This window comes from Dipodomys merriami, unplaced genomic scaffold (genome assembly GCF_024711535.1).
Source record: "Dipodomys merriami isolate MVZ:Mamm:240054 unplaced genomic scaffold, mDipMer1.0.p SCAF_26, whole genome shotgun sequence".
Taxonomy (NCBI): domain Eukaryota; kingdom Metazoa; phylum Chordata; class Mammalia; order Rodentia; family Heteromyidae; genus Dipodomys; species Dipodomys merriami.
This window is the reverse complement of record NW_027204048.1, coordinates 12,935,646-12,959,700: the sequence shown is the minus strand read 5'-3', so window position 1 is coordinate 12,959,700 and position 24,055 is coordinate 12,935,646. Positions and strand designations below refer to the sequence as shown.

General features: G+C 48.2%; 1 protein-coding gene across 4 annotated transcripts in view; it reads left to right on the top strand.

Annotated features, from left to right (window-relative positions):
- Positions 1-24,055, top strand: part of Apba1 (amyloid beta precursor protein binding family A member 1) — a 190,529-nt gene that overhangs the window by 163,627 nt on the left and 2,847 nt on the right. The window contains exons 6-12 of one of the 4 annotated variants that reach the window (XM_070035705.1): positions 10,477-10,509; positions 11,518-11,604; positions 12,062-12,133; positions 12,241-12,426; positions 14,090-14,269; positions 16,154-16,366; positions 23,268-23,387. In XM_070035705.1, the coding sequence (XP_069891806.1) occupies positions 10,477-10,509; positions 11,518-11,604; positions 12,062-12,133; positions 12,241-12,426; positions 14,090-14,269; positions 16,154-16,366; positions 23,268-23,387 (891 nt within the window). The remainder of the gene's footprint in view (positions 1-10,476; positions 10,510-11,517; positions 11,605-12,061; positions 12,134-12,240; positions 12,427-14,089; positions 14,270-16,153; positions 16,367-23,267; positions 23,388-24,055) is intronic. The other 3 variants (XM_070035707.1, XM_070035708.1, XM_070035709.1) reach the window with 3 other exon arrangements.

The window sequence follows — 24,055 nt, the reverse complement described above, 5'->3', positions numbered from 1 at the left end:
GACGACTTTGAGCCCTGTGTTAGGGTGCCGTCATTGTGACAAATACCTGGGAGAAAGGGTTTCAAAGGAGGAAAGATTTACACTGGCGCACCGTTTCAGTAGTGTCTGTCCACGGTCAGTTGTTTCTGAGCTGTGGTGAGTCAGAACATCATGGTGGGAAATGAGAGTTGTTCACCTCATGGCAGACAGGAAGCAAAGAAGGAGCATGTCTGCAGGGGTGGGCTTTTCCTTCTTCCACTCTGTTCCATCTGGACACATTCATGGCTGGACTTAACCCTTCTGTTGCTGTCCTATCCAGATCCTTTCTGGAAACTTTTACAGATGCACCGTGGTGTGCTTTGTTCATCTCCTAGATGTCTCTTCATCACGTCAAGTTGACAAGATTCACTATCACAAATTCACCCTTGTCAACGTGACAGTCAAATGCATCATCTTATACTGTATTTGATCTCAATGACAGCAACAAGTTCATAATCACATCTAACATGATGTAACTATCCTTAGACACCTGAAAAATCACACTGATTCCTTTCCCAAAATCTCAACAGCCTTGGTATTGCCCAAAAGTTTAAGCCTAGGCTGAGGATTATGAGTCAGTGGTAGAGTGCTTACCCAGAATGTGTAAAGCCATAATTTTGATCTCCAGTTCCAAGAAAAAATAGTAATAAAAAAGTTCAATCCCCAAAGTCTTCGCTGAGACTCAAGGAAAACACTTAGCTATGAGCACCTGTAAAAATGAACAAACAACTTACATATTTCCAACATAAAATGGTATAGGGTCCACATTCCAGTTCCAAAATGGAATCAGAGAAAAGTAGAAAGAAATTAAATTGAAACCAGCAGGGTAAACGTTAAATCTCACAGGCCCATGTCCAGCGTCCATGATGTGATCATATGACATGAGCTCAGAACAGCTTGAGCATGACTTGGCCCACATGGCTTCTTGAGTTAGCTCTGCTCATGGCCCGCAATTGTCCTCAGCTGACAGTCCACATTCCTGGCACCTCTAATTTCCTGGGGTCTCCATTGCATGTTTGCCTTCACGCTCACAACTTTATATTACACATCACCCTCTCGGGCTGCTCCCACAGGGAATCTGTCCCTGCTAAGCACTACCTGGCCTCCTGGGCTTTTCTTTGAAATTTAGGTGGAATCCTTTTTGCCCCTGTAACCTTAGAATTTTGTATCTCTAAAACACCCATCATGTAGATGAAACCATTGTCTGGCACCAGCTTGAGTAGTAGCCTAGCCCACTTGGATTGCAGCAATCTCTAAGCTCCTGTGCCTGATGAAATGAATCCTGGGAACTGACTTGCTGAATGGCTCTATGTGCTGGGCAGCAGTAGAAGTCTTTCTGTTGAGTTTACACTTTGACATTCCTGAGTTGCCCTCCTGTAAAGTACTTGGCTATTTTTCACTGATGCTAATCTCTTTGGAAACCATGTATATATTAATGATTTTACATGCTTTCCTTTCCAACCAAATTGGGAGATTTTTAAATCTTTCCCTCTGCATTTCACTATTTACTTGACTAGAAAAGCTAGCCATGACCAGGCAATAAACATAATGAAGTTTCTTCTGTCACAGTTAGTCCATCACCTTTAAACTGAGCCTCAAAGTCTTAGAGCCCAGACAAAATATAAACCAATTCTTCACTAGGACGAAACATATATTGTCTCTAGTCCAGTTTCCAATAAGAATCCTCCTTCCCACATTTATCTCCTTTACTGTCCATGTTGCTATCTGTACTCTAGTCTTCTGAGCCACTGGCACCTTGTTTATTCACCTCCTGATAGCTTGGACTCCTACAAAGGAGTGTCTTTGTCTTCATGCTCTCTTTATGGCCTGGATGAAGGGCTCAGATGGTCATAAAGGGATAGGGCAAGCACACAGCACACCTCTGAGACATGATGCAGCTCCGTGGTAAACTGTAGCATCCGAGTACAGATCCCCTCCATGACAGATGTATCCCAGTGGATACTTCCATTTTTCACAGTCGTGTCTGGCAGTGTCATCTTTCCTTTGAAGTCCAGCTCCCTTATGAGAAGTCAGAAATTATATTCTAAAGCTTTCAAGGGATTGGTACCCAGAAGTTCCACAGTTCATTTGCACCTAAAATTAGATGGCTCTGTTCATCAGTCAGCCAGGCAGAGGCTGACTGCGTGTAAGTGCCTTCTAGACCTGCCTAGAGCAGAGCCAGCAATTGGGAAAACATGTATTTATTTTTACAAGGAAATTACTGTAGTGTGTGGAATTCATTATAGGGTGGTAAAATTAAATGGTTCCATTTCATTTTTTAACTTATAAGTATCATTTTAAAATGTCTTTCTATGCATTGGAAGGAACTGTTGCCTGTCATTAAATATTTTCTGCTTCATGTTCCTTTTACATCCATTTAAATGCTTGTCAGATTGTTTGACATTAACACACAGCCAGAAGCCTTTTTCAACTGTAAGTGGAGATGGCTGTTTATTCTAGCACCCAGAAAATGGCCATGTCAGGGAGTGGGTAGATACATTTTCCCCCAGGGAGCTAGTCCATAGTCCCCCGTGGTGATCTCCAGAGAAGATAATGCTGTGCCACTCTCTAAAGAGACCTGATCTTTCGAGAACCAGTTACTTGAGTCTACCTCAACAGAGCAGAAGGCAAAGCTTCAGAGATTTATTTTGCCGTCCATTTAGCACTATCCTTAATCTTAGGATGATTGTAAGTTTCCAATTAGATTCTTTGACCTACATAAAGGTGAAATCATTTTCTCCTTTGTTTTCTGGGTCCTGTCCCTCCCTCCCTCCCCCACAGAAACCCCCATTTCACCCCTTCTTCTTGTGACCAAGGGATGCGGACACATCCTGGTATCTGTGCTGCTTTATCTGAGCAGATGCCAGATAAAGTTTGTCCGTCACATGCTATCTGTCACCCACATGCTGTACACTAGGATGCAGCATCACTCATTAGATTTATACTTGTAATTTTTTAAGGTTACCATTTTCTTAATTTTAAAAAAAATCATAAATTTGCCCGATGAAGAGAAAATTTAGAGCTATAGCTTGATCAGACATTTCGACTTAATGGGAAATAAAATAAATCAGCCTCAAAAGCAAAACTGTCCCTCTTAAAACTTCTGCAAGCTGAGCACTGATGGTTCATGCCTATAGTCCTAGCTACTCAGCTGGCTGAGATCTGAGGATCGCCAGCCTGGGCAAGAAAGTCCATGAGAATCTTAATCTCTAGTTAGCAAACAAAACCTCAAGTGGTGCTGTGAGTCAAAGTGGTAGAGTGCTAGCCTTGAGCAAAAGAGCTGAGAGACAGCACCAGGCCCAGAGTTCAAGCTCCACGACCAACCAAAAACAAAAAAACAAATAAATAAATAAACTTCTGCAATAGGCACTTTGGGAGTAAAAATTGTCTACCAGCTGATCCTTGGCCTTGAGAAACTTGCAGTCTAATAAAGAAACCAAAAAGATGATTTAGTTAACATTACTACAAAGCAAACAAGAATGTGACACACCTTTTGCTTCTACTAATATATAAGGAATGTCTTTTAAGTCCTTAGCTGAAGGTACACACCTGTAATCCCAGGCAAAGGCAGGAAGTTCATGAGTTAGAGGCTAGCTGGGACTATAAAATAAGTTTAAAGCAAGCCTAGCCTTCTTAAAATCCTGAGAGAAAGAGAAGAGAAGGGAAAGGGAGGAAAAAAGTAAAAAAACTATATGTCAGAATACAATAAAAGGAGTAGAAAGCACCTGGTGTTGCTCATCATTATCTAGGAGAATACTGTTCTTCTAGAATCTTCTAAGTGAAATACTCTTCTTCCAGGAAGACCCATACCAGCTCCACACCTCCCTATACCTTAGAAATTCATCTGAACAGTGGGTCTTAACACGTAGTAGTTGTAGCAGCAGCAGCACAGCGTTGGGCCTAACCCCAGATCTACAGAGTCAAAAGTTCTAAGCGAGGCCCAGGAGATGCTGGTATGCACTGCAGCTTGAGAGTGAGTACCCCAGCATGGTGAAGCATGTTTTCCCAGACTGTGCTCTCCAGTGGTTCTAGTCAAGCCGAGTGCCTGTCACTAATTGGCTTCCATTGGCAAATACAGTCAAGAAACACTGCAAAATAGACGTCCTTCTGCTATAGTTGCTACACATGTTTTCCTATGAAGGGCTCTGAGAAGGGATGTTTCAAGACACCTCTCACCTCCTCCTCCACCAAGGAGAATCAAAGTCATAGGTGTGTGGCTGCATTTTGGGGTGGTGACCATGGGAAAATGTTGGAAATCAGCAAGAGACAGACAGTGGACCCTCCTAAGATTCAGAGGCCTGAGAAGACTGTATAGAAAGACATAAAGCAACGTATCTCACTCAGCATTGGCTGTCTGGGCTGTGGCTTGGGAACAGGGAATCTCCCCTCGGCAGGGGTAAGGGTGAGCGTCCTAGCAAACTGTCCTATCGGTGAGGATGCTGACATGCTAGCTAGTAGGAAAGCTACCCGGGCCTTGAGGGCTTGTGGCCCATGAAGGTACCCGAAATCTTCACAACATCCTTCTTCGGAAAAGAATCTCACCTCATCTCCCGGTGAACACTTGGGGTACTGTAGCCAAGAGCCATCTTGACAAGAACCCTGTGTAGTCCCAGTGAGTAGCTGCCTTGACAATCCATTGTAGCCCTAGAGTGACGGGCTGAAGCCCCACTGGTGCTCTGCATTATAGAGGATGGCTGCAGGGACACAAAAAGAACCAAGCCATCACGGCATATGACTGTGAGACTCGGCATGGCCACCTACGTATGGTCTTGTCCCAGGGCCAGGACTACAGGTAGGCACCCATACTGCCTGATTCATGCTGCCTCAAGTGTGTGCTCCTCACAGGGTGGAGAAGGACATGGTGGTTCCCCTGTGGCCTAGCCCACGGGGGGTTATACGCTAACGGCCACCTCCGGGGTGTGCACAATCAAAGGAGGCCCCTTGGAGAAACTGTGGCCTGCTCTGACACAGTCGTGGTCCTATCCACGCTTAACTGTGCGAGTGAGGGGTGGCAAAAGGCAGGAAACCCAAGCTGTCGCCTCCCTGGGCATGCAGGACTAGGAAGCACTGAGGCCCTGCATGGAAGCACCAGAGACCATGGTAGTTCCTGCGGCCCCCACCCCCTGTCTGACACGCCCTGCTATAAACTGGGTGTGAGCACCACAGGTCTGGGGCTGTGGTTCCCGCCACTCTCTCCCCCCATGCCGTGCCTAGCCTAGAATCACTGTCTGTTCAGAGGAGGAGTGCTTCAGCCCCTTTACCACTATGGGGTCACCCAGTGACCTTGCTGGTCGGGTTGAAGTAGAAGTTCTCTTTTACTGGTTAGAAATGCTCACCTCAAGAGTTTCTGCTGACCCCCACTGCCCAGTAAGGACACTACCCTGCCACGGTAGGCCTATCTACACAGTGAGCACACACACACACACACACACACACTCACTCTCTCTCTCTCTCTCTCTTTCTCTCTCTCTCTCTCTCTCTCTCTCTCTCTCTCTCTCTCTCTCTCTCTCTCTCTCTCTCTCTCTCTCTCTCTCTCTCTCTCTCTCTCTCTCTCTTCACCACACCGGGCTGAATTAGTCCCACTCCTGTGTGTCCCACTAAGACAGTCATCCCCCCTCTGACATGGCACATGCTATACCCAACATCATCAGCCACAGCCAAAACTACAGGGAGACTCCATCATGGTTCCCAGGTGAAAGTAAAGCCAGCAATGTGTAGCTAACTCACACCCCAAGACATCTTTAGGAGGAAGCCCACCTCCTAAGAAGACCATCTCGTCAAAGTAGCAGGATTCCCAACCACCAGACACACGAATCTCAGTGGACCATGGAAAGTGTGAAGGAGAAGGGTAATAGGATTCTCCAAAAGAGCGTAACTCCGTAGCAAGCAGCAGACTCCACAAAGAAATCAACATTGATGAGGATGTGGAGCTGTGGCTCAAAGTGGTAGAGCACTGGCCTTGAGCAAAATAGCTCAGGGACAGAGTCCAGGCCCTGAGTTCAAGCCCCACATTGACCAAAAATATGCATGATAAAAAACAGGAATACATAGTTACAAAAAGTCTTGGGAATGTGGCTTAGCAGTAGAGTGCTTGCCTAGCCTGCATGAAGCCTGGGTTCGATTCCTCAGTACCACATAAACAAAAAAGGCTGGAAGTAGTGTCATGGCTCAAATGGTACAGTGTTAGTCTTGAGCAAAAGAAGCTCAAGGACAGTGCCCAGGCCCTGAATTCAAGCCCCAGGACTGGCAAAAAAAAAAGTCTTAAGAGCCAAGTGAATGTCAAAATACACATTAACTTAGAGGAACACAACACAGAATATGAATGACAGATTTATCCCAAAAAATTGAAAAACAGAAACCTTAAAAATTAATAGCTCAACCAGTTGTAGAAATAGTACAGTTGAAAGCCTCTACAACAGACTAGGTCATATGAAAAATATCTGAATTTGAAAACAGATCTTTTGAAATACACTATTCAATCAAGGAAAGGAAGCAAAGTGTGTGCAAAATCATTGGGAGATGGGTATAGTGACTCATGCCTATAATTCAAAAGGTTTTATGTGAAAACATTAAATGAATAGCATCAACATGTTTGGAATACTTGAATGTCAACAGATAAAGGTTAAGAGCACAGAAAACCTGTTCAATGAAGTAATAGCACAAAGGGTCACTAGTGTTGGCAGATTTATGTATAAAGATGATGACATCCTTGTGGCTTCACTGCTGAGATTACTGAACTTTAAAAGAATTAATGTCAAAAATTTCTCAAACCGCTCTTCAGAAATGATACTCCAAATTCATCCTGTGAAGCCAGCTTGATCTTGTTACCAACCCTGTAGGGAAACAACAACAACAAAATAGAATATCAGTAGAGACCAAGATTTCTGAAAGGCACAGGTGCAAAAATCTACAACTAAATACTAACAAATTTAATTCAACAACACATCATAAAGAGCATCCTCTGTGCCAGGCACCTATAATCCTTGCTACTGGAGGCTGAGATCAGGAGGATTATAGTTCAAAGGCAGTTGGCTTTTTTGCAGAAAAGTCCAAAGACCAATAGACAAATACTGCATCCTATCTCAGGTGTGGAAGCTAGAAAAATAGAACCATGATGGCTAGAGATCAAGAGGGGTGGGAGGAAGGGCCTGAGACTTGTATGTGATGAGCACATGTCCAGCTCCATGAATAGGAAAGGAAGGAAGGAAGGAAGGAAGGAAGGAAGGAAGGAAGGAAGGAAGGAAGGAAGGAGGAAGGAAAAGGGAAGAAAGAAAAGGGACTCCTTGCTTTTGCTTTGTCCTGCCAGTAGCTCCCATAATTACTTGGGCACAGAACACATTGTCTCTGTGTTCAACTGCTCATGTCTTGTTACTCTCTGGAGAGAGCTTTGTCTGCTTCCTGTGAGCCTCTCAGGCACCCTAGGATGGAAATCTACCCTCTCTGCACAGTGGGCGTGGTGCCTGCCCCACCTGAGTGTGCCAGACTGAAGGCAGTGCTGCTGGCTCCTGTGTCATCATCCTTTCTCCCCTCTGCCTCTCCACTGAGGCCAGCGGAGTGCGGCCGCAGCATCTCCATGCTGGTCTGTGAGGCCCCTGGGTCCGCCTTGCAGCCGGGGTGGCAGGTGTTCACGGTGCATGCGTTTCCGTAAGGAACATTCATAATCAAACACGCCTGTCAGTCTTTTCTAGCCTGTCCCACGGTTCATCTTTTTTTCCATTCTTTTTATGATTTCCTTTGAATGTCAAGAGTTATGGTTTCATTGTAGAATTAAATGTTCTATCATGGCAGCTTTGTTTAAGTCATGTCATTGCTCATCTTGCTTGAAGACGTCTGAGGTCAGTAAAGAGGAGACAGGGACATGCCCATCAGGCCCCCCACACACATTGGCCTCCACACCTCCTGCTGCTCAGAATGCAGGGAGTCCTGGGAGGTGGGAACATGAGTTGATTTTGCAGGCAGATCGGGGGTGTTCACAAAGAAGCTCAACAAGGCCACCTGCCCGGTGCTCCAGGGTGAAGTGTGACTCTCTGCTCACACCGGCTTGGAATCTCCAATCTGTTACGTCACGGCTCTGTGACCCTGGCAAAGTAACCCGTCTCTCTGTGCTTCCATTCCCTCTTGTGAAAAGTACAGATAATGTAGGCCCTGCCTGACAGGGTTGTTGTAAATTGACACACAGAGGGCTTAGCAGGACCTTGGCATGTCATAAGTGCTCAGTAGATGTCTACAGGAGAAAGACAGGACCCCCACCAGAGATACACGCCTTCCCCCCTCCTCCCCTGCAAGAGTGATAGTGTCAGTCATGAGTGACTGTTAAAACAGCACACACAGTACACTGGGCCAGGTGGGAGGAGGGGGCCTGCTCCTCATCATACCCTGTGGTGCAGAAGCGTGAGGAACACCACAGAGCTGGAGGGTCTGGGTGTTCTTGCTTGTGATAGTGTTGCCAGACCTCTCTGACCTCTCCCAGCTCCTCACCCTGGCTTGGACGCCCTCATTTTTTTCTTCAGTAGTCCACCTGAAAATTTCTTTTTCTTAATTTTCATTTGCTGAGGATACTTGGCTAACATAATTGACTGACTTAAAGATGCTATTGCATGCATAGAAGTGTTTGAACCGTGCAGATCACTTCAGAACACCTGTCATGAAGCAGTTTGCCTTTTGGATCTTCTAATGCCAGGAAAACACAGAATTTTGGGTCTTCTGTGGGTGGCGGATAGATTTCCCCTTCGCAAGGGCTTTTTAGGAGCCCAGGTCCTTAGCATTTTGACCCATGCTGCCAGGCTTTGGTATGGGAAGTAATCAAGGTTCTGCAGTCATTGTCATCCAGAACACACAAGCATCCAGATGGTACCACGGCCGTTAACCAAGCCTCTTAGGACGACACACATCATGACACAGGGACCCCACAGGAGTGTGGTGTGGCATCTGTAGGCAATATTCATACCACTGGCGTGCGCAGCCACGAGTGACTCACAGGGAGCTGCCTTCAGACCTCTTCATCGTGAACATGATCATAGCCACCAGTAACAGCAGGAAGGAGGCTGGGGGGAGGCAGGGCTGCTCTGCTTCCCCCGGGTTCCTGGACCCCTGGAGGCTGGGAGACGTTTCTGTGAGGCGTGCGCATGGCTGACTCACCCAGTGCCCGTACAGTGCGGCGGCTCCAGCCGCACACTTCAGTCCCTCGAGAAACAGGTGCGCTGCGGAGGACTTTTCTTGCAGGCGGAATTCTAAGAGTGTGAGACCAGCTCTCCCCACCCCATCCCTGCAGCCTCCGCGCTGTGACCCCTGCCTGGCCCACCATTATTGGTGCAAGATGGGTGTGAATAGCAAGTCTTCCCAAAAGCCAGAAAACCGTGACCTGACAGAGGGAATTAGAATCGTGTACACAAAGATGGTCTTTACAGTACTGCTCAGGGAGCTTCGCATACATTGTTTATGCTCACAACAAACCCAGGAAGCGGATACTCTCTAATCCCCATTTTTTCCAACTAGAGAAACTGAGGCCCAGACACATTTATGTGGTCTCTCCAACACTTAACTAGTAGGTAGCAGGACTTTATTTTAGGCAATCCAGCCCCAGCTTTTCTCAACTATGTTACCACTAAGAGCAAAGCCAGGCCTGGTAATGTATGCCCATAATCCTAGCTACTAGAGAGGCAGAAATCGGAAGGAAGATGGTGCAGGACCAACTTGAACAAAACTCCCCAAGACTCCATCTCCATCAACAAATGCTCAGCACAGTGCTGTACACCTGTCATCCCAGCGATATAGGAAGCATAAAAGGTAGGATCGCAGTCCAGGCTAGCCCAAGCATAAACTCAGAACCTTACTTGAAATTAATCTAAAACACACAGGATGGTTAGAATCTGTATTTACCTCCTAGCTCAACTGGTTAGAGCACCTTCCTGGCAAGTGCAAGGCCCTGAGTTCAAACCTCACTACAGCCGGAAACAACCTTTTAATTAAGAGCAGAATGAAGTTATTAATTCTTAATTTAGTTACATAGTATATTAGTATTACACAAATATAAGGAGAAAGTATTGCTAGAGAGAACAATAAAATGACCACCGCAACAGGAAGACATGAAGTATCATAGCTATAAGACAGATAATGGGGAAAAAAATAGTGGGCAGAAATAAAGATCTAGTGTGAAATAAATAGAAAATCAGGCATGTGATAAAGACAGAACCAAGAGAAGCAGAAGGGGATTACAGAGCAGTTAGCCTCAAAAGCACATCAGTACATTTCCTTCATCCCATTCTCCATCACTACCTACTCAATTCTGAGTTAGGAACTCGGCTTCCTTCGCAGTGGGATGTTTAAGCTAGTCGACTTCCCACAGAAATGCTGTGCACCACTGTGGATTCATCGGGCAGCCCCCTCTGTGGCATTGAGTCTCCGCAAGTTCTTTTCTAACTACTATTCTCCTGTCTCTGTTTGTTCCATGCTAAGCAGATGGCCCAGAAATTAGCCAAAAGCAGGAAGAAGGTGCAGTACAAACAACTTCATCAGCTTGGTTGTTATGCCTGTCCTTTCCATTTGTTTATGTTTTGCCTCTTCTTTTTTGTTTTAATTTCGTGTTTTTGTTTTCTGCATCCAGCAAACTTTTCGTTCCGATTTCTTTTTTGAACCGCCCCCATAAGCCAGCCTTTCTCAAAACTCAGTTGCCTAAAATGGCCGTTTTTCTGTTGCTCATAAGTCATTTCACTTGAGCGGAAGGACAGGGAGCAGATTGGAGATGCTAAATGAACCGTGATGGGTAGTGTGGCAGGAACGACCAGGTGGCAGGGACATTGGGTCTGATCAATTACCGATTTGGGGATTTGTCAGATTGCTGGATGCAAAAAAGAAAACTCGCTAATAACCACACATGTGCCGAGTTCAGCCCTGAACGAACCAGACTGCGCTTTGTGTGGGCTGTGGAGCTTCTGGGTGCTTATGAGCCAGCTGTTTCTTGGATGTGAGGCTTTGGGGCTCCTTGCTAATGGGGTGGCCAAGGTGGTGGTGGTGGTGGTGTGTGACTGTGAAGACCCTCTCACCAGAGCTGCAGCCAGGGCTTCGCTGGTACCTCCTGTAAGCACTTCATCAGCTCAAGTGGGGCAGGACTGGGCGTGGCTGGCCCAGGGCCTTGGCCTTGCCTTTCCCCATCAGTCTCCCAGCCTCACAGAAGAAGGCCCGTCGCCATCTTGGTTCAGAGTCACTACCCTAATGTGCTGGGTCCACAGGGGAGGACGCAGGGGCCTCTGTGTCTGTGACTCGAGATGCTAACTCTCGTCCACATGTCCGTCCTCTGTATGGTTCCTTTCCCCTGGCCAGTTGAACCCGAGTCTGCGTTGCCGTTCTGGTGGCTGCGTCTTGGTTGTGTGTGTGTGTGTGTGTGTGTGTGTGTGTGTGTGTGTGTGTGTGTGCGTGCGCGTGCGTGTGTGCGTGGTGCGTGCATGTGCGTGCTAACCTTTGGGTCAGGATACCATGGTGAACGCTCTCTTTCTTCCTCAGGCTCCTGAAGGGGAATCTCAGCCTATGACCGAGGTCGACCTCTTCATTTCCACCCAGAGAATAAAAGTGTTGAACGCCGACACCCAGGTACTAGCTGGTTACTCCCCCTTTCCTGGGTTATCTCATTCTGTGGCACTGGGCGATGTCTGTGCCCTGTGCCTGTGCCTATCCCTAGATGCTGGGCAGCACAAGCCAGAAGACTTGGACTGCAGTGCCTGCTAGAAGTAAGGGCTACAAGTGTTTCCTTAATAAAGCTCAGAGGAGAAGAGAAAATGTGGATGTTGTTTCTTCTTCCCTGTAGAGAGGATGACTTTAAGAAAGGTTGTTTCAGATCAACACACACACACACACACACACACACACACACACACACACACACACACACACACACACACACACACGCACGCACACACACGCACGCACACACACACACACAAAGCAACTGTACTATTGAGATACTTACCCCTCCTTTTAACTTTACCACCAGAGATGCTACTGATTGGAAAATGTTTCCGATTTTCTTATTTTGTTTCGACTGCCACAGATGATTTCTTGCTCTCAGTTAACCAAGGAGAGGCCTGTGGGCCCTAGTGGGTGTCATGAATCTGCCAACGAGGTATGAGCCCACTCTGACTGTGGGGCATACTTGGCTAGGCTGGGTGGGGGGGGCCTCTCCTGGGTCATCCGGCCATGGGCCAGGCTGATCTGCCCCTCCCACTCCAGGAGACCATGATGGACCACCCTTTAAGGACCATCTCCTACATCGCCGACATTGGAAACATCGTGGTGCTCATGGCCCGCCGGAGGATGCCCCGCTCCAACTCTCAGGAGAACGTGGAAGCCTCCCACCCAGCGCAGGATGGGAAAAGGCAGTACAAGATGATCTGCCACGTCTTTGAGTCTGAGGACGTAAGCGTAGACCCCGCGATCTCATCTTGCTTGGGTGACCTGAGTAGCCGTGGGGTAGCCAGATGCCCTTGATTTCTTAGCACCTGAGTTAAATGAGTTAAACTGTTCACTCATGCCACATTAAGCATCTACTCATTGAGTAATTGATGGAGTCTCATACTACGCGTCAGACACTATTGGAGGACTAGGGATAGAGGGCTCATGAAACATACGAGGCGCTCATTATGTGAGTCGAAGGGAGCTGCAGATAGATAAATACATTCACTGTGAAGCTAGACGTGGGGAATGGTTTACTGGAAAGTAAAACAGGGTCAAGTAGATGATCAACACAGGCCTCTTTTATAAGCTAGCATGTGAAGAGAGGCCTGAAGGGAAAATGAGAACAAGTGCCAAGGCCCCGAGGCCGGAGCCTGCCGCATTTGTTTGAGAAGGGCAGAAATGAAGGGCTACCCTGCTATGAAGCTTGAACAAGAATACCAACAATTCAGTCACACCGGAACTGTAGAACTGACTGCCCAAGCAGCTCTCGCCTGAGCACTCAGGTGCTTGGACAGGACAGATCTTGCCCCTATAAAGCTGCCCTGCGGAGCCTCTCTGCCTCAAACAGCCAGAGTACCAAAAGGCAGGTGCACTGCCCACCCAACCCCAATCCTCTAACACCTGTCCCTTGCCGGCCCTGAGCTTCGTAGTCTACCTTGTCCCCAGAGGGCTACCCCAGGGCCATGCTCCGTGCTCATTTCTCATGAGAGCAGAGAGCCCTATGCGCCTAGGAGAAGCAAACAGAATTCATTCTTGTCCAATCCAGAATTCCCCGAGCTGGGGTCAGTTGCCTTCCTCCAGGAAATGGAGGACAAAGGCAGTCCTTCCCTAGGAATCCACACTGTCACAGCTGCAGCCACAGCCAAGAAAGACAATGACAACTGACACAATTCTTACTGGCCTGGACCTCTAGAAAGCAGTCCCCTGTGCCCACGGCCTTCGGTGCCTCTCCCTGCCATTCTCCATGCTGTGCTTTCAGAGGAAGCCAGACATGCTAACCAGATGAACGGAGCTCTGGAAGGCGCTCAGGAAGCCCCTCGGTTGCATTGTAGAATGCGAAGGCCATAGAAAAAGTGGCCGTGGCTCTGATCGCGGGCTGTGACGCTCTCTGCAGGACTCTCTCTTTCTCTCCTCCACCAGCCCAGGAGCCCAGAACAGTTTACTCCCTGGAGTTTTTTGTGCTTGCTGTTTGCTCCACTAGGGAAGAGTGGAAAGAATAGAGAAGCAGGATGAGAGTGACCTAGACTAACACCTTTCCTCTCCACCTATACAATGGCAGGGACATTTGAAATGGTACAGGATGACTTCACTGTGAAGGATTGGCTTTTATGTGGCAGGAGATCCAGCATCTCTGCCCACTGAATGCCACTGGCCACTGAGTGGACAGGAGCTTCCTTATGATCATTTACATAAGCAAATGACTGCCAGGAACTTCCTTATGATCATTTGCATAAGCAGAAAGGTCTCCTGGGAAGCAAGCACTGGTACCCCTTATATAACACCACCAGCCTACCCGATATCAAGGGCCCCTCCAGCTCCAGGAGGAAGTGTCTGATGGGACACCAAGTGTCCGTCCATACCACTACCTGTTGACCACCCTCTTCTCTTCTGGCTGCTTTCCCAGGCCCAGCTGATCGCACAATCTATAGGGCAGGCGTTCAGCGTGGCATACCAGGAATTCCTCAGGGCCAACGGGATAAACCCCGAAGACCTCAGCCAGAAGGAGTACAGTGACCTGCTCAACACCCAGGACATGTACAATGATGACCTGATCCACTTCTCCAAGTCGGAAAACTGCAAAGATGTAAGGACTTCCCTCGTTTCTCCACCCCCCTCCACCCCCAGGCTGGGCTGTCCGGGTGCGGGACTGACCACCTAATGTGAAGAGTGAGGTGCTGGCAGGACATTGTATGGAGGCCTGTTATAAGGTGCCCCCAGTGTAGGTCAGTTCTACCGAAGAGGCAGCAGCTTCTCTGCCCCCCAGGAATGCGAAGCTGTCCTTTCAGTGAGGTCTAAGGGTGGGGAGACCTGACCTCTGCCCTGGGGAAGCCCACAGACCAGGTGAGGGCGCTGAGACAGTGACAGTGCCGGTTCAAGCACTACTCACCGCTCCACAGACCAGATCCTGCGCTGAGATGATAGGGCGAGCTTCCCTCATGCGGGCCAAGCTCTCCGGGGCTTCGTCCAAGGAGGTCATGTGGCATGTGCGGGAGCCAGCAGAGCACCAAAGCGAAGTCACAGTAGGGAAGTCTGATGGTCAGAAAGCTCTAGATGCATCAGGGAGTCGGGAAGGAAATGGCCTGGCTGGAGCAGAGGGCGGGCACAGGAAAAGAGATGGAGAGACCAACACAACATCCAGGTGAGACGTGGAGCACCTGCAGGTCCAGCCAAAGGGTCAGGGCTTCGCCCCAGAGATGGAAAAGAAGCTTTCATGAGAAAGGAAGCTTACTGGCTATCCATGCATGTGCAGTAAAGGCTCTCGGAGCCACAGATTAGGATTCTCATTGAGGCTGATTCAGAACGAAGGGGAGCATGGGAGCACGGAGATGTCTTACTGGGCATGAGCCGCCTTCTGATCCAACGCAAGCACTGGGCATTGATTGTCTCCTCGGGACAAAGGTGCAGGCAGTCTTCGTACCCTGTGTCTCTCCTTGGTCAAGGATGGGCAGGGGCCAGGTTAGTTTGCACCGTAGGCCAGCTGGCTCCCACAACAGATGGGAATCGGTGCTGGAGGCCGCCAGGGCAAGATGGAGGCCATCGTAGTCAGCACCATCTAGAGGCCATGAGGGAGGTGTCGAAGTGTCTGTTCTGAGCTCTCCCCGGCCCCCTGACTTGGCTTACAAATAGCTCTTCTCCCTGTGTCTTCAATCTTCCTCCTATCATGTCTCTCTGTTCTGATTTCCTCTTATCAGGACACCATTATGCTGGCCAGACCCCAGTCTCACTTTACCTCTGTAAGGGCCCTGGAGATGCCTCTGTAAAGGAACTGGTAATACCAGTACCAAGTGAGGGTACCAAGTGAAGTTCAACACCCTACCCTGAGGCTAGGGGCACAGGCTGCAGAGGGACTGTGTCAAGCCCCTGTGGATATGCACATGCACTCTGCCAGACGCTTCCCAGAAGGGTCTCGCCCTTTGGCCGCATCTGTGCAAACCTCCCCGTCCTACAGGTGTCCACCATTTTCTTTTCCTGAATTTTCTCCTTAATTGAGACGTGACTCCGTGAATTATTTTGGACTTGAGAATCTTAAATCTTGGAGACAGTATATAAAGTTCTGTAGAATGGAGAAATCTGTGCACAGAATAATGGCAAAGGCCATTACTGGAAGCCCTCATGGGCCACCTGACTCACCGACAGATCCTATTTCTCCTGCTGTTGGGATGACAAACTTGAATAATAACAACCCAGTGATATGTAATATAATCATAGTAATAATAATAAAAAACCTGATGCCCTTGTGGTTGTACATGTACCCGGATTGTGAACAGAATAGCAGGGCAGATTACAGAACCTAGTGTGAAGTTGTAGGCCTGTGTGACATGCTTCCCCTCAGACCCCAGAGGTCCTGCAATGCAGAGAAGGTAGGAACTCCCCTGGGCTGGAACCATTGGGGAAATGTCTTTGATTTCTCTCTCGGCCTCGCAGGGTTGCTGATCCCGGGCTTTCTAAGTGGTTTTTCTTCTTTCAGGTTTTCATAGAGAAGCAGAAAGGAGAAATCCTAGGAGTTGTGATTGTGGAGTCTGGCTGGGGCTCCATCTTGCCAACCGTGATCATAGCCAACATGATGCACGGAGGCCCTGCAGAGAAGTCAGGAAAGCTGAACATCGGGGACCAGATTATGTCCCTCAATGGCACCAGCCTGGTAGGCCTGCCTCTGTCCACATGCCAGAGCATTATTAAGGTACCTGGACCTAAGCAAAATGTACTTCTGTTGTAAACCTGAAATGATGTGAACCAGTTCATATGTGAATGCATTTTATGTTCAGGCACCCAAGAAAATACACGTACAAAAGGCACAGCCTTTTCTGGGTACTGATGGCTCATGCCTGTAATCCTAGCTACCCAGGAGGCTGAGATCGGAGGATTGAAACCAGCCCAGGCAGCAAAGTCTATGACACTCTTATTTCCAATTAACTAGCAAAAAGACTGAAGTAGAGCTCTGGCTCAAATGGTAGAGTGCTAGCCTTGATCAAACATTTAAAAAAAAACAAAACTCAAGGATAGTACCTAGAAGGCCCTGAGTTCAAACTCCTGGACTAGCACTATAAAAAAAAAAAAAAAGGACAGACTTGGTCTTAAGACAGTGTACATTCAAGTTACTATTACAAATTCTTCCAGAACTTGTTTTTAGATCAGAGATAGTATACTTGACTCAGCGAACACCACTGTCTAAAACCAAACCCATTGCAAGTGTAACTAACCAATCACACTAAACCTAGCTCAGCCTCAGCAGAATTTTCTCCAGCTCAATAATCCAAACAGTCTTTTATAACAGCCAGGTGGGCATGAGATAATTTGTCAGGCTCAAGCCTATAATTCTAGCTACTTGGGAGGCTGAGATCTGAGGATTGCAATTGGAAGCCAACCCAGTTAGGAAAATCTGTGAGACTCTTATCACCAAAAATCTGGAAATGGAACTGTGGCTTAAGTAGTAGAGGGTGCTAGCTTTGAGCAGAAAAACTCAGAGATAACACCCAGACCCTGAGTTTAAGAGCCCGAGGACTGGCGCACACATGTGCAGAAGGTCATGGGAATGCTTCAAATCTGAGAACACTGTGATGCAGGTGAGTTCTTCCTTCTCCCAAAGCCTGGTGGCTGCTTGTCATGAGAAGAAACCTCTGTTAGAGTCCATGCGTTCTTTTTTTTTCTTTTGTCGGTCATGGGGCTTGAACTCTGGGCCTGGGCACTGTCCCTGAACTCTTCAGCTCAAGGCGAGCGCTCTACCGCTTGAGCTACAGCGCCACTTCCAGTTTTCAAGTGATTTATTGGAGATAAGAGGCTCACGGACTTTCCTGACCAGGCTGGCTTTGAACCATGATCCTCACGTCTCATCCTCCAGAGTAGCTAGGATTACAGGCGTGAGCCACCGGCGCCCAGCTCCATGCATTCTTTTTCATACAATTACTCCTTATTCAACCTGAACTGATGCTATTATATAGACCAAGAAGAGGTATTTAAAAGGAAATTAAGTGTGGATGTTCGAGAGGAAGAAATTCAATTTTCTTCTTAACAATAAGGCACCTGTGTGCTCTCTTTTCAGCACACAAGTGCTTGTCAGTTGCATGGCCAGTCGGGCTGTAGTATCTGTAGCCATGAGCTCAATACCCAGACTGTGGTACTGTGAGCAAACTGATGCACAGCCCCAGTAACCAGGACTCAGTACCCAGGACTGGGGAATGAACCAAAGAATCATACCATCATCTGGGCTAAGCAAACAAGAATCACAAAAGCCAATGTCCTTATTTGAGGGGGGAGCAGAGAGGGCAGGGGGCAGGCAAGAGTACAGGACTCATGATCAAGCACTGCTTCACCTTTCACAAATACATTCTACCTCTGGCTTATTATGCACTCAAGTGTCACTTAATTACAGAGCAATGTATTCCAAGAAGTACATTGTTAAGTGGTTCTGTCATTTCTGCAAACAACATTGTGTTCTTCCACGAATCTCAGTCGGTTGTTGAAGTGGCCTTTGATGCAACCAAGAGCCACGTTAACCATCTCTATGGGCCTGTCAGTGTCACATGCATACTGTCAGATAGTAAACCCTGGTTTCTTTTTTAATAACTAGGAATACATTGTAAAATAGCAACGAAAGTATAACACAACTAATACATAAAACAGTAACAGTCGAGTATTACATACTGTCAGGGAATGTCTATTCCCTTATGCAGCAGCACAGTAGATACATTCACACTGCCATCACCACAAAAGGAAGGGCTGTACTACAGTCAGGGATGGTTACAGTTCCACTGTTGCCGTAAGGGACCCTGTCATGTAGACTGCTTGCCATAGCGTCCTGCCTTATGCAGTATGTGACACCAATTAATGATAAGATCACAGACTTTTCAAAACTAGGCGTTCAGACATGAGTCACTGGGCATTTTTTAGGGGCTGAGCTGAAACGTGCAGAACTGGAATGCCCAGATACTTGGGGATGAGAATTAGATCACTGGATGGGTTCGGTCGGGCCGGCCTGATCGTGAACTAGAGGCAAAAGGCTGCAAGAGTGAGCTGAAGGAACTTCTTGTAGGACGGTGTTGATGTTCACCTTGAAAGAGAAAAACCTGCATTGGTAGCCGGAAGGACAGTAGTGTTCCAGACCATCTGCTGGAACTGATGGACAGCAGGGCTGGCACTGAGTTCCAGGGTTGGGCTCTGAGCCCGACCTGAGAGGGCTGGTCCATGTTGCTGCGGTGATGTGGTGAAGGGAGGGGTAGTCCAGGGTTAAGGAAGCAGGGCTACCCCAGATGGGCAGCTCTCGGTCCCCAGTGAACAAGTTAGTCATTAAACATGCAGTATGTATACACAAGAGCCACAGGGAGCTGTGTCATCCAGAGAGACAGCAGCTGTCATCCTTGGGCTCCATCTATGAAGAGGGATAACCAGATAGCCACATCAGCAGAGGGCTGTGTACCTCCCGAGCGTGCACATGGATTGGCTTACTAAACTCTCACAACAACCCTCTGGGACTGGTACTAGTGTATCACCTATTGTACAAGTTAGGCACAGTCATTGGTAGTGCCAGATCACTCAGCCAGTGAACAGCTTGACTCTAATACGGAGATGTCCAGGAGCATGCTGGCCACGTGCTAATTCCCAAGCCAGCCCACCTCAACCAGGGGTGATCTCACATACACCAGAAGGCCTGGAGACAATCTTAGTGGCCTCCCCAACCTTTGAAGAGAAGGTACTGCCGGCATCTAAGGTGTGGAGTCGGGATGCTGTCAAACATCCTGCATCTCCACCCACCCACAGCACAGACTTGCCCCACTCCAGATGCCCATAGTGCTGAGGCTGCAGGGATTGGAGTTCAGATGCCAGAGAGAGAAATCAGGGAGAGGGACATGGGTGAGTGGATTTGTGAGGAGTCTGGGAAGACTTACAGGGTGGAGAGGAATATGTTAGACTGAATGGGCCCCTTCCGCATAGATCTGGGGATATTAGGAGACAGAGTTAGAGCCTTGGGAGGTGGTGAGACCACAGGATGGAGTACTTACAGATGGCATTTTTGTCCAAGGGAATCCAGGCTTCAAAACTGTAACATTTGTTGATGATAAGGCACCTGGTCTGCAGTGCGTTGTTAGAGTAGCCGAGCTGACACAGAGGAAAGGTGGAGATGAGGAGGAAGCAGGAATTTTCCAAGGACTGGCCAGCTCCACATCAGTGCCTGGTTGTCTCACCAGCCATTCCAGGACAGCCCACGGGGGAGGAGGTGTGGGGGGCGGCTGGCCATAGCCAGGTTCACACATCTGAGTCATGGATGCTCGCTCAGGGCCCCCAGCTGGCCGTGAGCCCTGACCCTCCCTTCTACCCCCTCCCTCACTCTCCACAGGACACACACCAGGTGAGGGGGCTGGGCAGCCTGACCACCTCATCTGCCACATGGAAACTTAGCTTTGTCTGATGGAACTTCCTAAGCAGAAAGGTTTGTTTGAGCCAGGCATCCCCGTAATCCACTCAGGAGCCAAGATCTGAGGATCACGATTCAAAGCCAGCCTGGTCAGGAAAGTCCATGAAGACTCTTTATCTCCAATAAACAACTCCAAAAAAGCCAGAAATGGCACTGTGGTTCAAGTGGTAGAATGCTAGCTTCGAGAAAAAGAATCTCAGGGACAGTGCCCAGGTCCTGAGTTCAAGTCCCAGGACAGGCAAAAAAAAAAAAAAGAAAAAGAAAAAGAAAGACTTGAGTAACTGAAGTTTGAGGTGGATAAATGGAGTGTCTATGGAGTCAGATGATTAAAAGGCCATTCGATGCAAGATAGAGCATAAGAAAACCGCTGCTTTCTTGGATGCCTTCTTCACTAACTTACACAGCTGATGGGCCCCAGTGAGAAGCCTCTGAGCATGCTCAGTGCCTGGGGTTCTGCAGCTTTGTTGATTCCCATCTGTGGGGAGCGCTAGCTGCTAGGATCACCAGTACCAAAGGGAGATGACCATTCAGTGGGCGTAGTGCTATTTCTTTTTTAATTCTCTAGATAACACTCCCCTGTTTTGCCTGCACCGAGACAGAGAATTGTGCTGCCCCCACACTACGGGGGAACATGTAGGCTTCAAAGCCTTGGGATCCTGTTTGTTTCCTCACTAGCCACCAGCTCACATTCTGATAAAGCAGTGCTGAGGCTCATGTGAGTCATCCAGGGCTCGTGTTTAAGCGCAGCGTGGATTTGACAAGTCTCGAGTGGGCTCTGCAGTGGCAGCCAACTCCCACAAGGATGCCTTCATGATTCCTCAGGCCATGCTCGGGGAACAGGACTCTAAAGCCATGTGTATGGCTGTTTCAATGCACGTTGACTCCTTTCTTTCCCGGCCATAGGAAGTAAAGTATTCTTTCTACTGTTATAGAAATCGAATGATCTTCCTCGCCAGCTCTTCATTTTTCTCGTTATGATTTAGTCCTAAAGCCTCTTTACTGATAGGTGAAATGTTAGCCTCTGCGTCTTCTCACGTGGTTCTCTCCAAACTCCCGCCCTGTGGATTTTGGGGTGGTTTGTTTGTTTTTAATTTGAGCTCAGTTTCCCTTTCCTTCCCAGATCATCATGGGTGGGCTTCTCCTGTTGCTATGGAGACCGCTCTGGCTTCTTCCCTTCCCGCTGTATTCTTTCATTCACGATGCCATTCCACAGTTGTCATGGGGATGGGAACGTTTATTTAATTGGCACCTCCAATAAAATGGCAGCTAAGAAATCTAAGTTAATGAGACCCAACTTAACAACACTGATTAGGAGCAGCAGAGAAAATACATGGTCCGGTGATTTTAAATTGCTATTTCTTTAAGCCTCATCTTGCAGCACATTTTCCCCAGTCTTGACATTCTTCTGCTGAGGAACCGATCAGGCATCTTAATTCACAGGAAAAGAGGAAAGAGTCCACTGAAGCAATGTGAGCACATTGGGTAGCACAGAAAATGGGGTCCTTCTCCTGCTCTTCGGTATGCGCTGAACTGCACAGGTTTACGGGAACCATCTTGATAGTGGATAGGGGTGAATGTTCAAAGCAAGTGGCTTTCTCTGAAGGATTCATTCTAGCAGGATCCTGCCTTTAGCTCTCTCTTAGCTTTGGTTTCCCACAGATCCCTCACCTCATGGTATGTAATTGGGGTGGAGGGATTGTAAAGAGATTCACGCGCTCTGGGGCTACCGCTGTTTCCTGAAACCCCATCTTGGTTGTGACACTGTCTTTTGTTCATCCCTCCCCCAAGCTCCATGAGGCCCACAGACAACTTGTTCCACCCATCTCCAGGGCCTGACACTTTTTTTTAATTTATTTTTTTGGTAGTACTGAAGCTTGAGTTCAGGGATTCTTGCTTGCTAGGCAGGTGCTTTACTGCTGAACTATACCTCCAGCCCTTTCATTGTACTTTGGTTTTATTGACAGCATGCCTCACGTATTTGCCTACACTACAATGCACCAACTTTACACCTCTTACATCACAGTGATGACAAGAATGTATCACCTGTCTTCTTTCGTGGAGATAAAATATTATGGACTTTTCTGCTTGGGCTGTCTTGGAAACACTCCTCATACACACACACACACACACACACACTCTCTGATACACATACATGTGTCTGTATGTGTATAGTAGAAAGTACTGTGATTTTGCAGACAGACATGGGATTGAAGCTGGCTGTGTATGAGCTTGAGTAGAAGTAGGTAGTGCTGAGCCTTAGCTTTCCCTCCTGTAAGATGCGTTGATTGTAGCCGTCAATTTGCCAGATGCACCAATGAGAGAGCTCCTGTGAATGCCCAGGTGGTGTCTTGGAGAGGTCAGGGTTCACTGGTCAGTGGTTATTATTGGAGTTCGGCTGCAAAGGCCATTTCCAGGGGCGCCCACTCATTGTGGGTTGCCCTCCCTCTCCAGCTTTGCTAGACTGCTATAAGGGAGACATGAGGGTTAACTGGCCGTTTGCAGCTCTGATCACCTCTTAAAGGGTTTAGACACGTGGGAGGGAGGGTGGCGGGCAGGGAATATAATGTCTGCAGTCCTTGCCTCCATCTTTTTCTCTCTTGGATACCCATCTTCCAGCCCTCTCTGTCCTAAGGAAGCCGACACCAGTTGGAATCTCCAGAGGAGCACGCGAGAGCAGAGCGAGCAGGCCTGGTCTGCTGTCAACCAATTCCCTGTCTTTTGTTGGGAGTCACTGCCAGAGTCCCGCTTTCCTCGGGTCTCTCCTGGCCCAGAGATAGCATTGTGCATTCCTCAGCTTTCAAACCTCCTAAGCCTTCCCCACAAAAAACAAACACACACACACACACACACACACACACACACACACACACACACACACACACACACACACACACACACACACACCACACTCTGGTCCCGTGAACACAGTCCATTTCCCCACATGAAGGTGTTACCTGCAACAAACAGCAATCCGTGCATAGACTGAAAGAGCACCATCTTAACCTTGCTGTTTTCTTCCCCAGACTGAGGAGGCCTGGAAGAGGGGCGTGAGGGGCGGGGCTAAGGTGCTGCCAGCTCTTCCCTAAGACTCATGGGAGTTCTTCTGCCATGGGGATCTTTACTTCTTGTCGGCCTCCCTGGTCATGTCCGCTGTGCTTTGTTCTTGCGGCAGGGCTTGAAGAATCAATCCCGAGTAAAGCTGAACATCGTCCGCTGTCCCCCGGTGACCACGGTGTTAATCAGAAGGCCCGACCTCCGCTACCAGCTGGGTTTCAGCGTCCAGAATGGAATTGTAAGGACGGCTCACTTCCCACCTTCTTCCTGATGGCCACGAATGAACATGTAGCACCGTCAGGTTTCTTTAAGTTCTCTGCATCCCCACCCCTGGACCCTTGCTTGTAGCTCAGATGGAGACAGCGGCCCCAGGTGTACCTAGGAGCTTGAAGGGCCCTCACTGTGCAGAAGTTTTAAGTCTTGTCGTAAGTCTTGCCTGCCCCTGCTGGTGCATGAAGATGCACAGTGTGGAATGTAAATGCAGCTTGGTCTCGAATGTTCTCCAGGTGGAATGTAAGCTGCTTCCGTGGGAGACTGGGCACCTCCACCCTGCAGGGCTCCTTTGCAAGTGGCCTCCCAGCCACTGGCTCTCTGCGGTGCCCGGATGCACTGCACCAAAAGCCGCCCTTGCCCAGGGGCTGGTGGCTCCTGCTTATAATCCTAACTACTCAAAAGCCTGAGACATGAGGATCAAGGTTCAAAGCCAGCCTGGGTAGGGAAGTCCCTGAGACTCTTATCTCTAATTAGCCACCCAGAGAAGCTAGAAGTGGAACTGTGATTCAAGTGGTAGAGTGGTAGCTCTGAGAAAAAAAAAAAATGTCCCTACAGCACCCAGGTCCTGAGTTCAAGCCCCAGGACTGGTACACACACACATTATATATATATATATATATATATATATATATA